This window comes from Malania oleifera, chromosome 1, assembly GCF_029873635.1.
Source record: "Malania oleifera isolate guangnan ecotype guangnan chromosome 1, ASM2987363v1, whole genome shotgun sequence".
Taxonomy (NCBI): domain Eukaryota; kingdom Viridiplantae; phylum Streptophyta; class Magnoliopsida; order Santalales; family Ximeniaceae; genus Malania; species Malania oleifera.
The window spans coordinates 18,338,585-18,354,311 of NC_080417.1; the positions used below are offsets into that span (position 1 = coordinate 18,338,585).

The 15,727-nt window shown below is 36.6% G+C and overlaps 1 protein-coding gene across 1 annotated transcript; it reads left to right on the forward strand.

Annotated features, from left to right (window-relative positions):
• Positions 1 to 376: 376 nt before the first annotated feature.
• Positions 377 to 14,299, forward strand: LOC131159349 (zeaxanthin epoxidase, chloroplastic). Its single transcript, XM_058114208.1, has 16 exons — positions 377 to 1,096; positions 1,951 to 2,113; positions 6,432 to 6,506; positions 6,959 to 7,059; positions 7,236 to 7,351; positions 8,491 to 8,702; positions 10,290 to 10,381; positions 10,745 to 10,859; positions 11,046 to 11,149; positions 11,669 to 11,714; positions 11,855 to 11,919; positions 12,026 to 12,112; positions 12,374 to 12,428; positions 12,534 to 12,622; positions 12,706 to 12,793; positions 14,009 to 14,299. The coding sequence occupies exons 1-16, from the start codon at positions 570 to 572 to the stop codon at positions 14,090 to 14,092; spliced, it is 2,019 nt and encodes a 672-aa protein (XP_057970191.1). The 5' UTR covers positions 377 to 569; the 3' UTR covers positions 14,093 to 14,299.
• Positions 14,300 to 15,727: the final 1,428 nt, after the last annotated feature.

The following is a 15,727-nucleotide window of genomic DNA, read 5'->3' on the forward strand; positions in this document are numbered from 1 at the left end:
TAAATACTACTGCATGTTCTCGTATTCAATAGTGCATATATAATTTTTATTATAGTAACTAAATATATTAATGTATAAGCATATTTTAATTTTGGTCTAAAATAAAATGTGTTCTTTATTTAGATGAAAGTAGACAAGAAAATATAAAAAAATTAAAATTTCTTAAAAACTTTACATTTATCTTGAGAATTTAAATGTCAAATAAAAAAAATATCTAATGTAGAGATTCTAAAGCCACAGGCGACTTAACAACATCAACTACTGTTGTGGATTTTTTATTTTTTTTTTATTTTAAAGGATGAAGTGCGGCGAGGTACACGAGAACGCCACGTGCCCCCTAAATATCCGTCGTTGGTGGAGGTCATTTGCCGCCCCAAATTCCTATTGGCTCAAATCTCACGTTATTCCACCACCAGCCTCACTCACTCTCTCTCTCTCTCTCACTCTCTCTCTCAATTTTCCTTTCCTCTATCTGGAAAATTGAAGAAGGGAAGTATCGCAAATCATCCCCTGTTCCTTTGACACGGACGATATTGAATTTGAACTTGTACTATTGTTTAACGGGAACAATGACTTCGACGGCGTTTTACTCTTCTTTCAACTCCTCAGCCACAATTTTCTCAAGAACCCACGTCCCAATTCCGCTCTCCAAAGATTTAGCCCTGGAAATTTCATCTTCTACAGACTGCGGGCACTATTTCAGGAGCAGGGTGAGTGGGCAAAAGAAGAGGAGGACAGAGGTGAAGGCGACCGTACCCGAAGCACCCAGAACGCTCCCATCTGCGCAAGGCGGCGCGGTGGCGGAGGGGACTCCGCCTCCGCCGAAGAAGCTTCGGATACTGGTGGCTGGAGGTGGAATTGGCGGGCTGGTTTTCGCTTTGGCGGCGAAGAGGAAGGGGTTTGAGGTAGTAGTGTTTGAGAAAGACGTGAGTGCCATTAGAGGGGAGGGACAGTACAGAGGTCCGATTCAGATACAGAGTAATGCCTTGGCTGCGCTTGAAGCTATTGATTTGGATGTTGCTGAGGAAGTTATGAAGGCTGGGTGCATCACGGGCGATCGAATTAATGGGTTGGTTGATGGGTTGTCTGGCACTTGGTGAGTTGTTTGGAATTTATTATTTAATGCGTCCTTTTCTTTCCATTTTTGGTAAGTGCTGCGATAGATAGATGTTTGACTCAAATTAACTTACCTAAGCTTGGATTTTGAACTTGGATTTGGGTTTGTATGGATTTAAACAAAATACTGTATGAAATTATGCAAAAAATTTTCTAAATTCACACCAATTTTAAATCCAAAATGCTTGCACCCAAACATTACATTAGCTTTTGTGTTTCTTTAATGTTCCATGAGACTTTTTCAAGATGGTTACTCCAGTCATTTGGAAGTTCCCGTGCAACATAAATTGTAAGTCCCTGCGAGACTACTTTGTACCTCCTGGTAGCTTAGCCAATAAAGGAAAGTTGCTATCGAACAAAGGGTCTAGGATGATTGGAATTAGAAGTGTTTGGATGGAAGGATTGTTTTAATTAATTATTTATTTATTTTTAAAAAAAAAAAAAAAAGATTGATCAGGATGAACTGATGAAGATGTAGTTCAAACTTCAAAGCTTTTGGATGAATATGAATAGGGATGATTGATGCTGCAATGGATGATTGTAGGCTATAATTGTGATTTGAAGGATTGTCAGAGGAGTTAAGAAAGTGTTTTGAAAGATATGCGTGCCTCATTTGAGAACTGGTTCTCAAAGTAGCAAAATAGCAACACTTCCAATCTTGCAGTGGAAGAAATTTCAGTTCAGTAATCTGAGATTCTAAATGTAAATCAAAATAAATTGCCTTTGTTACCACAGTTCCGAAAATTCTTCCTGTGATGATAGTTGTTAGTAGCTCTTTTCAGTCAGAAAATGTTGGCATCCTGTTCCGTAAAATGATACATAGTTGGCTACCAGGTACGTCAAGTTTGATACATTCACTCCTGCAGTGGAACGGGGGCTTCCAGTCACAAGAGTTATTAGCCGAATGACTTTGCAACAAATCTTGGCTAGTACAGTTGGGGATGAAGTCATTTTTAATGACAGTAATGTTGTTGATTTTAAGGATGATGGAGAAAAGGTAAACTGGTCCATTAATCTTTTTTTCCTGGTTACAATGATTTTTATTTTGCAATGAAGTATATGCAATTGAAGGTCCTGCATTCTTTCTTATTCCTTTCTTTTCAGAAATTGAATTTAGTGAACTTCTTTCCTTTTATTTCTTTTATTAGAGAAATATCTACACTTTCCATTTTTCAATTATTGTATAATTATTATAGAGCAGATATTTAGAAGTAATTTAGGATCTTGTTCCTTGACTCATGTATATATATACACCCTTGTAATGTTGAATAATATAGAGAAAAATGTCTTTCTCCAAATTTAACATGGTATCAAAACCTAACGAACCCTAATCTCTTCATCTCTCTAAGCCATAGGCGCTGCACACTGTTCTCTCTCGGTCCTCTCGCGCAACAGTTGCAGGCATCGTCGCTCCTCTACCGATCCGATTCGATCAAACCTCTCATCTCAGCGTTCACTCAGGCTTTCCGGCGTTTCTGTACATGCTCAGTTCCGAACGTATCTCCGCGACAGTAACCTCCGACTCGTTCGGCTCTCTCTCTGTCTCTTCAACATTCTGTTCGGCCTTCTCTCAGTTCGTTCAACTCGTCGGCATCTCAGTCTCAGGCAGTTTCTCTTATTTCGAAGATTAGCTCCGGCGTCGTCTCAATCTCGGTCGCAGTCTCTCTCTCTCCTAGTCTGGCGAAGTCTCGTCTCAGTCGTCTCTCTCAATCCGACGAAGCAACAATTAGTGCAGCAGATTTCCGGCCATCTTTCTTGGCGTTTTTTTGTTCCCCTCTCTCTTTATTTTTCCAGTGGCATCCCTGCTCTTCTCTCGTCTTCTCCATTTCTCCCTCCTGCCGCATCTCGGTTATTGCAGAAGTTCTCCGGCAGTGTTTCAGCTATCGTCGTCTTCGGCGCTCGCAGCAATCTCAGGTTGCCTTTTCCGGCGGCATCTCTGCTTGTTGCTCCGACTCCGGCATCATTCTTGTCTTCAAATAGTTTTTCCAGCAGCAGATTCTCAAGCTTATAGCCTCTCTGTTTCTCCGGTCATCCCTCAGCATCCTTATTGTTAGGATCGGAGGAGCCTAAGAAAAGGTTTTCTGTGAAGTGTGTTGGTCCCTAGTGTAACGACCCAAAAATAATTATTACAGGAGAATGTAGTGATTCTAAAAAAATAATAATAATAAGATTAATTATTAATTAATTAATTAATTATTAAATTGAATTAATTAAATTAAGTAATATGGTGGTTATATATATATATAAGGATAAGTTATATATATATATATCAATGAGGAGGCTGATTGGAACGTATGAAGTACGGGATGGCCTTTACCACTATAAACCTCCCTCTGCCTCAATTTTCCACTCTCAGCGTGTTTCTAACATCATTCTTTGGCATTGACGTCTTGGCCACGCCTCTCTTTCATGTATTCCTAAAACTTTAAATATTTCTTCTTCTCATTTGCCTTGTGATGTTTGTGTTAGAGCAAAGCACACTCGTTTATATTTTTCTTTGAATACAAATAAGAGCACATTTTATTTTAATCAGATTTATTGTAATATATGGGGTGGTTATCCTACAATTTCACTTTCCGATGCATATTATTTTTTAACAATCGTGGATGACTACTCACGTGCTACATAGGTCTATCTTATGTGCATGAAATCTGATACTTTCAGTTGCCTTAAAAATTTTTGCGTCATGATTAAAAATCAATTCAATTGCACTATTAAGCACGTGCGCATTTATAATGGTAAAGAGTTTCTATTCACTCCACTTCAAATTTTTTTCCATGATCAAGGCATTTTTCACATGCGCACATATGTGCATACACCTTAACAAAATGGTGTTGCCAAGCGTAAACATCGTCATCTTCTTAATGTGGCTTGGTGTTTACGTTTTCAAGCTAATCTTCCCATCTCTTTTTGGGGTGAATGTATTCTCATAGCCACTTATTTAATTAACCGCACTCCTTCACCTAGCCTCAATCATAAGTCCCCTTATGAGCTTCTTTTTTAGAAACCACCATCGTATATACACTTGCGAGTGTTTGGGTGTGTTTTCTTAGGTTATCCTACTCATCATAAGGCTTATCGTGTATACGATCTTGAAAATAAAAAAATTTTCACCTCCCGTAATGTCACTTTTGAAGAAAATGTTTTTCCTTATCATCTCATACCTTAAATTCCTACATCTTCTCCAAGCCTTCCCCTTCCTATTCCTTATATACACCCTTTTACACTTTACCTACCCAACCAACCACACCTACCTCTAGCCCCTCATCTCTCCCTCATTCTCCCTTGGTATCCTCACCAACACCCTCACCCTCACCCCCTTCCCCACCACCCCCTTCACCCATCTCTTCATGGCCCAAACGAGCTGTCACACATCCGTCTTACTTGGATGATTATATCTGCCCTATTTTACCAAAGTCCTCCACAGCTTCACAAGTTTCAAGATCTTCCTCAAGTATGGTTCATTGTCTCTCATCTTTTTTATCTTATCATCATTTTTCTACTCAACATTTGACTTTTCTTTCTGTTATGTCCCAACATCCCGAACCCACCTCATATTCTCAAGCTATGCTACACTCACATTGACGTGATGTCGTGGCTTCTGAAATCCAAGCCTTAGAAATCAATCATACATGGGTTCTTCAACTTCTTCAACCTGAAAAAAAAAAAAAAACCAATTGGCTGTAAATAGGTGTTCAAAACAAAAATTCGAGCCAATGGATCCATAGAGCGACACAAAGCTCAAAGCTCGCTTGGTGGTCAAAGGCTACACTCAAGTAAAAGGTTTGGATTATCATGACACTTTTGCTCTTGTTGCTAAATTAGTTACTCTTAGGTGTGTTATTGCAGTGGCTGCAGCTCGGAATTGGCTTCTCCTTCAATTGGACATCAACAACGTTTTTCTCCATGGTGATCTCGATGAGGAGGTTTATATGATCCCTCCATCGGGTTATTGCAAACAGGGGGAGACTCGTGTTTTTCGTTTTTAGAAATCACTTTATGGGCTTAAGCAAGCCTCTCGCAATTGGTTCTCTAAATTATGTCCTGTTTTACTTGCTGAGGATTTCACCCAATCTTAGGCCGATCACTCTCTCTTCACCCGCTCTCGGGGTCAGTCTTGTACTCTCATTCTTGTTTATGTTGATGACATTCTCATAGCAGGCAATGATCTTTCCGATATTAGTACTTTCAAAGTCATGCTTGCTCAAAAATTCAAACTAAAGAATCTTGGCAAACTGAAATATTTTCTTGGCCTCGAAATTGCTCACTCTCTCACTGGCATATTTCTTAATCAACGAAAATATGCTCTTGACATCCTCACTGATAGCGGTCATCTTGGTGCTCGTCCTACCAACTTTCCCATGGAACAATATCTCAAGCTCAATAATACTGATGGTGATCTTCTCTATGATCCAAGCTCGTTTAGGCGACTCATTGGACGTTTGATATATCTCACCATCACTCGTCCCGACATTGTATTTCCAGTCAACATTCTCACCCAATTTATGCACCAGCCCAGACAACAATATTATGATGCTGTTGTACGTGTTCTTCAATACATTAAGGCATCTTCAGGACAAGGCTTATTTTTTGCTACTACCAACACTCTTCAAGTCTCAGCCTATTCTGATTCGGATTGAGTTAGTTGTCTCTTCACTCGCCGCTCCACCACTAGATTTTCGTTCAGTTGGGCACTAGTCCAATTTCCTGACGCACTAAGAAACAAATTACAGTCTCTCGCTCCTCCGCCAAAGCTGAATACCGGGCACTTGCTTCCACTACCTATGAACTTACATGGCTCAAAACTCTTTTAAATGATCTTGGTGTACCGTATTCTCAGCCTATGCTCTTATATTGTGACAACCACGCGGCTCTTTACATTGCCCAGAATCTTGTTTTCCATGAACGTACAAAACATATAGAAATCGACTGTCATATTGTTCGTGAAAATTTACGGGCTATCATTTTCTTCACTAAGCATATTCCTACCCACAATCAGCTTGTCGACATCTTCACCAAAGCATTAGGTCGTAAACATTTCCAAGACTTATCACGCAAGTTGGGCATTACGGATCTCCATGCTCCAACTTGAGGGGGAGTATTAGAGAAATATCTACACTTTCCATTATTCAATTATTGTATAATTATTATAGAGCAGATATTTTGGAGTAATTTGGGATCTTGTTCCTTGACTTATGTATATATATACACCCTTGTAATGTTGAATAATATAAAGAAAAATGCCTTTCTCCAAATTTAACATCTTTCATTGGCCACACCAGTATTTTAATTACTTCAGTGTTCTACAAGTCTAGGTTGCAGTGATGCTTGAAAATGGGCAACGTTATGAAGGTGATCTTCTCATTGGAGCTGATGGAATATGGTCGAAGGTATTACCTTCTAATCTGTGTGTGCACTCTTCCTTCTAAAGCAGTATTTTATTTATTAATCGTAAGAATTACGTATTGCATGTCTAAGGGTGTTGGTACACGTGGTTGATGGTTTTCACTTTTCAGAGAAGACATCCGCTGCAAAAAAAAAATAAAAAATGGTATGAATGGCCAGAGCAGCTTGATCTGTCATTTTCTTTCTTTTTCAATGGCCAGAGCTGCCTGGTCTGTCATTTTCTTTCTTTTCCCTTCCTTTTTATTTTAATTTCTACTATTTTCTTTGTGGAAGTCCCATCAGAAATTGTCATTCTGACTGACACAATAAACAGGAGGGAATTATCAATTAGTAGGAATACACATGTAAACTTTATGTCATTGGTGAATGGTCCCTGTGGCACAATTTGACCAATCATGAAAACTTTTTAATTTATGGTTGGTTTCCTTGTGGATAGGTGAGGAAGAACTTGTTTGGGCTCAAAGAGGCTATATACTCAGGCTACACTTGTTACACTGGCCTTGCAGATTTTGTGCCTGCAGATATTGAAACTGTTGGGTATGTCTTATTTCATTTTTGCATTACGTTTTCTCTTCCTTCTGAATTTACTTCTTCTATGCTATAGGATATTTCTTTTGTAGAGTTCTATAAAAAAAATTTGTTAAGCTTTTACAATTAGACCTGCATCATGCATTGTGAGTGTGAGACTAACCCCAAAATTTTGTCTTTGAAAGGTACCGAGTATTTCTGGGACACAAACAATACTTTGTTTCTTCAGATGTGGGTGCAGGAAAGATGCAGTGGTATGGATTTCACAAGGAATCACCTGGTGGTGTAGACATTCCTAATGGTAAATAGAGCAGCTTCTTTATGGGCATACTTTTGGTAGAATTTATAAAAAAGCTGCTAATATGATCTTTATATTTGCATGTTATGTGTGTCTACATTAATGGTTAGGGCATGCATTTTGGGAGGTGGGGTTGTCATGGATTGGTGAAGTTTTAATTTTTTAAGTTAATCTTTGACCATCTTTATGTAGTTTGGTATTTAATAGTCACAATGCACATCCACAATGTAAACCTTGGAGTGCCACTGGCCCACTGCACTTGGTATATACTTCTTGGAAGTTACTGAAATTTATTTTTAAAGTATTTGGATGGGATTTCTTTCCAAAAGCAAAGAAATTAACCAAGAAGCTGGGAAAAAAAAAAAAAAAAGCGAAGATAAGTTTGTGTGCACTTTCATCCTAGGTGCAGAAACTAGCTGACTGGATCACACAACAGATATATTGCGTCAAAGGTGGTTGCAGAAAACAAACTAGTTATAATTTACAAAAATATTTTGCTGGCTGCTTCTTATCTCATAAATTTATGGGGAATTTTTATATAAAAAAAAAAAAAAAAAAACAACAACAACAAAAACAAAAACAAAAACAAAAACCCTTTTGCACACCTAAAGCTATATGTAAATTTCAAGTTGTTGTAAATATGTAATTGGCACAATTTGTTCTTGACACAATATGTTAATTTCTTCAACTGATATCAATAATTGTTTTTTTTTTTTTTTCTTTTTTTAAGAAGGGCGGCACCTCCATTTATTTATTGATAAACCCTCACTTTTGGCGGAGGAATACCGTGGTTACAAAATAATCAAAGGGAGAAACAAAAGACAAAACTTTAAAAGCCTCCCAAATAACAACACCAACATCCAGTCAAAACAGGATTACAAGTCCAATCAAAACAAAACAAAACAAGGACCTACAAAACAAATATCATGCAACAAAACAAATAAAAGATAAACAACATAAAGCATAGACCAAAACCAACAGGATGATTGTATTGAATATGCATATTTAATTAAAAAGATGATTTGATTGTAATTGGATGGCTTCAGATAATATTTCATGAAGTCAACCTTAAATGGGTGGATAACGATTTAGCTTGTGTGTGTGTGTGTTCCCTAATACCCTCTATGGTATGTTTTGGCCAGGGAAAAAGGAAAGGTTGCTTGAAATATTTGGAGGCTGGTGTGATAATGTGATAGATTTGATTCATGCTACGGATGAAGCAGCAATTCTTCGACGAGACATATATGACCGGATACCCATTTTTAGTTGGGGAAGAGGTCGTGTGACTCTGCTTGGTGATTCCGTCCATGCCATGCAACCAAATATGGGTCAAGGAGGATGCATGGCTATAGAGGTATTATCTTGCTTTGTTGTGATTTGGTACCTTCCAAGAACAAATTATAGGTTAGAAAAGGTTGTGCTGTGAATGTATTTAAATAGATTCATCTGGATCATGTGATTTGACGAGATGTGAGCCAACTGGACAAAATACATTTTAAGACCGAATTGAAATCTTTTTAATTGTTCTATTTTTTTTATTACTTTTTTTTATTACTATTATGAAAACCAAGAAAATGCTAGAAGAATTGAGGAAAAGTACATTAATACCTGCGTATAAAAACAAAGGTGATATTCAAAACTATAATAACTATTGTAGAATTAAGATTGTGAGTCATACAATGAAATTATGGAAAAGGGGTAATTAAACATATAATAAGATTAGAAAACAAGATTTCAGAAAATCAATTTGTTTTATGCTTGGGAGATCTTCAACAGAAGTTATTTATCTTTTAATAAGTTTAATGGAAAAGTTTAGGGTAAAAAAGGACTTGCATATGGTTTTTATTAGCCTAGAGAGAGTTTTTGATAGAATACCTAGAGAAGTTCTTTGGTGGGTCTTATAAAAGAAGGGAGTTTGTAGTAGTTATACGGAGATCATCAAGGATATGTATGATAGAGTAGTGACTAGCGTTAGGACTATAGGAGGTGAATCTAGAGATTTTCCAATCACAATAGGTGTAAATCAAAGTTCTACTTTGAGTCCTTATATCTTTACGTTAGTAATTGATGAACTAAGCATATAAAAGATGAGATCCCTTGGTGTGTGTTATTTGCATGTGATATCATGTTGATTGATGATAGTATGAGCGGAGTGGAATTTAGGCTCGAACTTTGGAGAACCACATAAGAGTCTAAAAGGTTCAAGATAAGTAAGAATAAGATAGAATACATGAAATGTAATTTTAGTAATGTAAGTAGTAGCGATAGAGAGAAGATTAAACTTGATAACTAAAAGATTAATAGCATTAATAGATTTAGATATCTTATATCTATTATGCAAGCTGAAGGGGAAATTGAAGAAGATCTAGTATATAAAATTAAAGTAGGATGGGTAAAATGGAGGAGTGCGTCATGTGTGTTGTGTAATCGTAGAATACCCTTAAAATTTAAAAATAATAATAATAAATTTATAAGACGGTGATGAGGCCAGCTATGCTTTATGGTTTAGAATGTTAAGAAACAACATGTACAAAAAATAAAAGTTGTTGAGGTGCGAATGTTAAGGTGGATGAGTGGTTTAACATTAAAAGATAAAGTAAGAAACGAGCATATAAGGAATAATTTATACATAACATAGTTTGAAAACAAGATAAGGGGTGGCTTAGATGGTTTGAGCATTTGAAACGCAGGCCTAGTAGATCACCTGTAAGGAGAAGTGAGTTAGTTATTGTGTCTGGCATGAAAAGGGGTAGGCGTAAAATAACTTGGAATGAGGTAGTGAGGAAGGATTTAATAGCCCTTAATTTAATAGAGGAAAAGGCTCTTGATCGAATGAATTGATAGTTGAGGATTCATATAGCTGACCCCACCTAGTGGGACTTAAGGCTTGTTGTTGTCATTGTTGTTTGTTGTTTTGTAATGAACTGTTTTTACTTTGCAGGATAGCTATCAACTTGCATTGGAGCTTGATAAGGCATGGAGACGAAGCATTGAATTAGGAACACCCGTGGATGTTGTTTCCTCCCTAAAGAGGTAATGCATCATTTGTAGCAAATAAAATATAAATTATGAGGTTGAAACAGGGTAATTGTAGAACTAGGAAAGGAAAAAAAAACCAACAACTTAGGATGCAGGTGGGTGGGACCATGGGAATTTTCCAATAAAAGCACAAGAACACATGTTCTCAATGTTATTGGTTTGCCCTATTCTTGAGCATGATGTGGATCATGTTTCTAGCTACTTATTTCATTGGGTTGTACAAAACTAACTTAGATGAACCTTTCAAGCATCTAATCCAGTGTTTTCACTGACTAGTAGTTCATGGATTAAAAATTTAAACTAATTTTCTATCAACTCTTGTATGTGGCTAACTACATTTGGTTTTTAATTTTGCAGCTATGAGAGCGCTAGAAGACTGAGGGTTGCCACCATCCATGGAATGGCAAGAATGGCCGCAGTGATGGCTTCAACATACAAGGCATACTTGGGTGTAGGGCTTGGTCCTTTGTCGGTAGGATTTGGCATAATTACATGAAGAAAAATTAAATTGAATACATCATTTTAGTTACAATTATGTATGCACTGTTTTGGCTCATGGTATGTTTTGCAGTTTTCGACCAAGTTTTGGGTACCATATCCTGGAAGATTTTAGTCAGAAATTAGTATGCATAATTTTGGCTTATGATCTGCTTTGCAGTTTATGACCAAGTTTCGAATACCACATCCTGGAAGAGTTGGTGGGAGAATTTTTATTGATCTAGCAATGCCTGTAATGCTCAGTTGGGTTTTGGGTGGTAACAGGTCAGATGTTGAGAATCTTTTTGTTTGTGTGTGTGTGCGCACGCACGTGTGACCAACTTTCCAATACCACAAGTTGGGTGCTAATTTGGGTTTTGTGTGGTAATGGATTAGATACTGAGAAACTTGTATTGCATGTATGTGTGCGTGTTTCATGTGTCCACTTTTACTGGTATGGTTTCATTTCTGCGATGACTGGAAATATGCATGTGCATGTGGTCTTTACTCATTGGATCACCTTGGGCCATATTTGGTCCACATTTAGACAGTCATACTTCAAGAATGTTGGACTTTTGGATCAATGACTAACTCTAGGTACTAAACTAAAATTTTCAAAAGCATTGAAATCGTAGTAAAGAAAAAAGAAGTATGACATGAATTTTGCATTTGCTTTTAAAATTTCTTGCTTAAAATCTTAAAGGGAGAAAGTGTATTTTAAGAATTAAAAATTTGGGGCTTTTTTACTTTTTTCTTTAAGCAATCTATCAGAACTGAAATGAGAAATGGTATGGTCTTTTGCAGTTCAAAGCTTGAAGGAAGGGCACCCTGTTGCAGACTCTCAGACAAAGTATGTTAGCTCAAGTTCTAATCATTCAGTCTTCGACAGTGCAGAGACAGCTCAAGATTAATACTTTGTCTTTTTTCTCATAAAGTTTTAAATATGACATTCCAGTCTGTGGACTAATATTTTGTCCATAACTAATGAAGGCAAATGACCATTTACAAAGATGGTTTGAGGATGACGATGCACTGGAGCGTGCTCTTAATGGAGAGTATGTACAATGAGCCCAAATTCTGTGAATATTCTCCCTAGCATGTTTTCTAATGATGTAAAGATGCTACCATTAGTGTATTCATATCAATCTAATTGTTTTATAGGTGGTTTCTTTTCCCACTTGGAAATGAGACGGGTGATTTACAACCTATTTGTTTAAGTAGGGACGAGAACAGACCTTGTGTAGTTGGGTATGTCTTTTACTCTGGAATCTTATATCTTTTTATTACTTTGCCATGATTTATGGTAGGAAATTGTGGTCTAATTATGTTGGATGCATGCAAATGTGCGCTGCACACATACACAGAGCCAAGGGCCCATCCCTTTGGGGAGAGAGAGAGAGAGAGAGAGATCAGTTTGCTGTTCTGTTTTCATCTGTCATATAATGCTTCCGATTTGCTTACTTTCTCCTGATCTATTAGCACTTCTATGATGGGTTATTGTGGTTGCAGGAGTGTGTCACATAAAAATTTTCCAGGAATATCAGTGGTCATAACCTCGCCCCAGGTGTTAAAGCCAGTTGTTTGTTCATCTGCTCAATTGACAGGGAAAATTTCTGCTTCTGTTCCTTATGATATTCAGTGTTAATTAATGAGGTTTTTGCTATCTCAGGTTTCCAGAATGCATGCTCGTATCAGCTGCAACGATGGGGCATTTTTTGTGACTGATTTGCAGAGTGAACATGGAACCTGGATCATTAAGTAAGAAATAAATGCATTCTTTTCCACATCATTGAATTTCCATGGAGCACATCTGCTGAACTATTTCTTGCTTAACAACTCAGTAATGAAGGAAGGAAATATCGGGCACAACCAAATTTTCCTGTTCGATTCCATCCATCAGACGTTATTGAATTCGGTCATGATAAAAAGGTAGTACATAACACATAATAGATTATACCATGATCATTATGATGCTGATATCATGTCTCAAATGTCGGATTATGTGCATTTTGCCCAATAAAGCGTAAATCAGGAAAATGTACTCACTTGACCTTGAAGTAAATTTTGGCTCGTGCTATTTTGCTTATTTTCTGCTGCCATCTTAACCACATATTATAGACATGCTATCTAGAGGAATGAAAGGTCCTGTTTTGAAAAGGACCAGTTTGGTGTAGCATTTTTTGTTTTGATCTATCAAAAGAAATGGTCTATGATCCGTATAAATTGGCTGAAAAGGATTCATATAGCTGAACCCACCTAATGGGACTTAAGGCTTGGTTTTTTTGTTGTGGTTGTTGTATGCTGCTTTCTCTTCTTGGTTATGTTATCACTTTTCCCATGGAGTATTACAGCGAACCCTTGGTTTAGCTACTGCACTGGAAAAAGTCAAATTTTCCTTTCACAGTTTGAATTATTTGATCCATTTGGTCGAGTTCATGTTGATGTTATAATAATAAAATTAAAGGAGCATGTGGCTAGTTATGGTTCATGTAAACGCATTTCTAAATTATAGCACCTACTGAACCTAAAATCATTTTAGCTTGGATGGGGTGTGCAAAAGTCTGATGATGTTCTTGTGTCATTCCTAATGGGAGTGTGATTATTTTCGGGCTGTTTGAAAGATAGCAAATTGAAAGGCATTAACTTCTCATTGAGATTTGAAACTCAATTCTCCTTTCCATTTGAAAGGAAAGTACTCTGGATATTGGGAAGGATAAGGGAAGCATCAAAGTGGGCTTAAAATGCGTTAGTATCCATTTCAAATTTGCTTTCTGCTGTTACCTTGATATTTCCAAGATGCAAACAGCCATGTGTAGTAGTAATGGCGGTGTCCAAATGTTCTGTAGGTATTTGTTTTCTTAAATGTGGACCATGAAATACTTTGTGCTAGGCATTCTCTTTTATTGTTTTCCCTTGCAGAAGAATTTGTTACATGTTTAGTGTATACTACATAGGAAGGGAATAGAATCAAATTTATCAATCAGTTTTTATGTTTTTTCATTTATAATGTTCCCAATTCCAATTTTTATTCATTTCTATTTCTAGCTCATTCCATTTTGCGAACCAAAAAAAGATTACCTTAATTCTTATTACCCATTATTTATAGCAGTAATTATTTATGCCTGGGCATCCAACTATGTGCAGGCTGCATTTCGAGTTAAGGTTATGAAGGTTCCACAAAACGCTGGAGGGAAGAAGGAAGAGAATGAAGTTTTTCAGGCGGCCTGATGATCATGGGCTACCCCTTTTCTATTTTATTTTATATTTTTGGGTCTCACACAAGAATTGTACAGGATTTATAAAGGCCAAGCAAATCAATTGAAAGCTGCAGCATTTTGTACAAATACTGGAACAGAAGAGAGCCTTACATTTTAAGGGAAATACTGAAATTATTGTACTAAGTATAGTGGAAAAAAAAAAAGGAAATTTGATGCCTGAGCTTCGTAGTTTCATATATAATGAACCGGGATTTTGTGAGTATTTTCATTTTAGGTGGATCTCGAGGTCGCTTTAAGAACTTGAAAAGCTTTATGTGAAGAAAAGTAACAAAAAAAAAATTTCCATGTTTGGTTAACAAGGAAAGAAAGAAAATAGAATGTGTAATAAATCAATAAGCAAAAATTTTGATATTACATTGTAATAGTTTTTTTAAAAAAATTTTAATTATTTTAGAAAAAAAAATTAATGTTAATAATATTTGATATTGGGAAAAAATACGAATACAAATAAATTCAAAAGAAAAAGTGAAAGTTCATATATATATATTTCTTGTTCTGGGGATTTGGCCCATAGCATATTCCTTGCTTCATGGAAGAACTCTCTCTCTCTCTCTCTCTCTCTCTCTCTCTCTCTCATGAAAGTTGCCCAATGATCATAATTTTTTGCAAGAAAGTTGGTGAAACTAAAGGAATTAATTGTTGGCGACCTTTGTTGTTTGTAAATTAGATTTGCAATTCCTGAAAGGGGGCAGAGAAGGATCCTATGGCACAAATCCAATGCTGGGGTTGGAGCATGGTATGCATTGTATTTTTTTTTTTTTTGCTAAAAGAGGTCGATTCCTCCATTTATTTATTAATAAACTCTCATTTTTAACGGAGGAATACCGTGGTTATGAGTTCAAATCAATCAACCAAATTAGGACAAATAAAATTAAACGTAACTAACAAAGGAGATAAAAACATAAAAACAATCAAAAATAAAACGAAATATATTAAACGAAATTCTAGAGATGAACTAACGACGAACGGAAACATTTGTACTGGGTTCTTCAACTGAAAAGAAGAACCCATTGTAAAGCTCTCTTCATATAATTGTGCCCAAGCCAACAAACTCAATTCATCCCATTACTTTTTAAGTTGTACGCCATTCCTTGTTTGCTTTTGTCATTTTCTCATTCTCTTTGAAATGGGTGCAGCTTTCTTGCATTGACAGGAGAGACAAATTATCATGAATTTGATCATTCATTATGCCCTGATTCTTGAATGCTAACTAGCTAGCGCTACTCTATTGCCTTTATTCTAGATATCATTCCCATTGTTCTTTTTCATCATGACTTTGTCAATTTAGTAACGTTATGCAATATCTGATATGGTAAGAATTTGCAAGATTATCATGGTTCGGTGAGCTTGCAATGTAGGTCGGTAAATTTCGTACTAGCTTGAATTTTCGAGATAAAATAATACTAAAATCGACCTACGTTAGGCTACATTTATGGATATAACTACATGTACCATCTTTTACAATATATAAGAATAGGTAAGGCTATTGCTTTTGGTCCATTTGAAGTCCATGTTGACATAAATCTCACATCACGTTGATGAATCTTATTCGTAGTATGCAACATGAATTTACAGGATCACGGTT

Excerpts from the sequence above, each read along its gene's own strand:
- LOC131159349 (XM_058114208.1), top strand. The coding sequence starts at position 570 with ATGACTTCGACGGCGTTTTACTCTTCTTTCAACTCCTCAGCCACAATT. Across the intron at positions 6,507-6,958 it reads CTGATGGAATATGGTCGAAG|GTGAGGAAGAACTTGTTTGG; the intron begins GTATTACCTTCT and ends CCTTGTGGATAG. Across the intron at positions 11,920-12,025 it reads GAGCGTGCTCTTAATGGAGA|GTGGTTTCTTTTCCCACTTG; the intron begins GTATGTACAATG and ends ATTGTTTTATAG.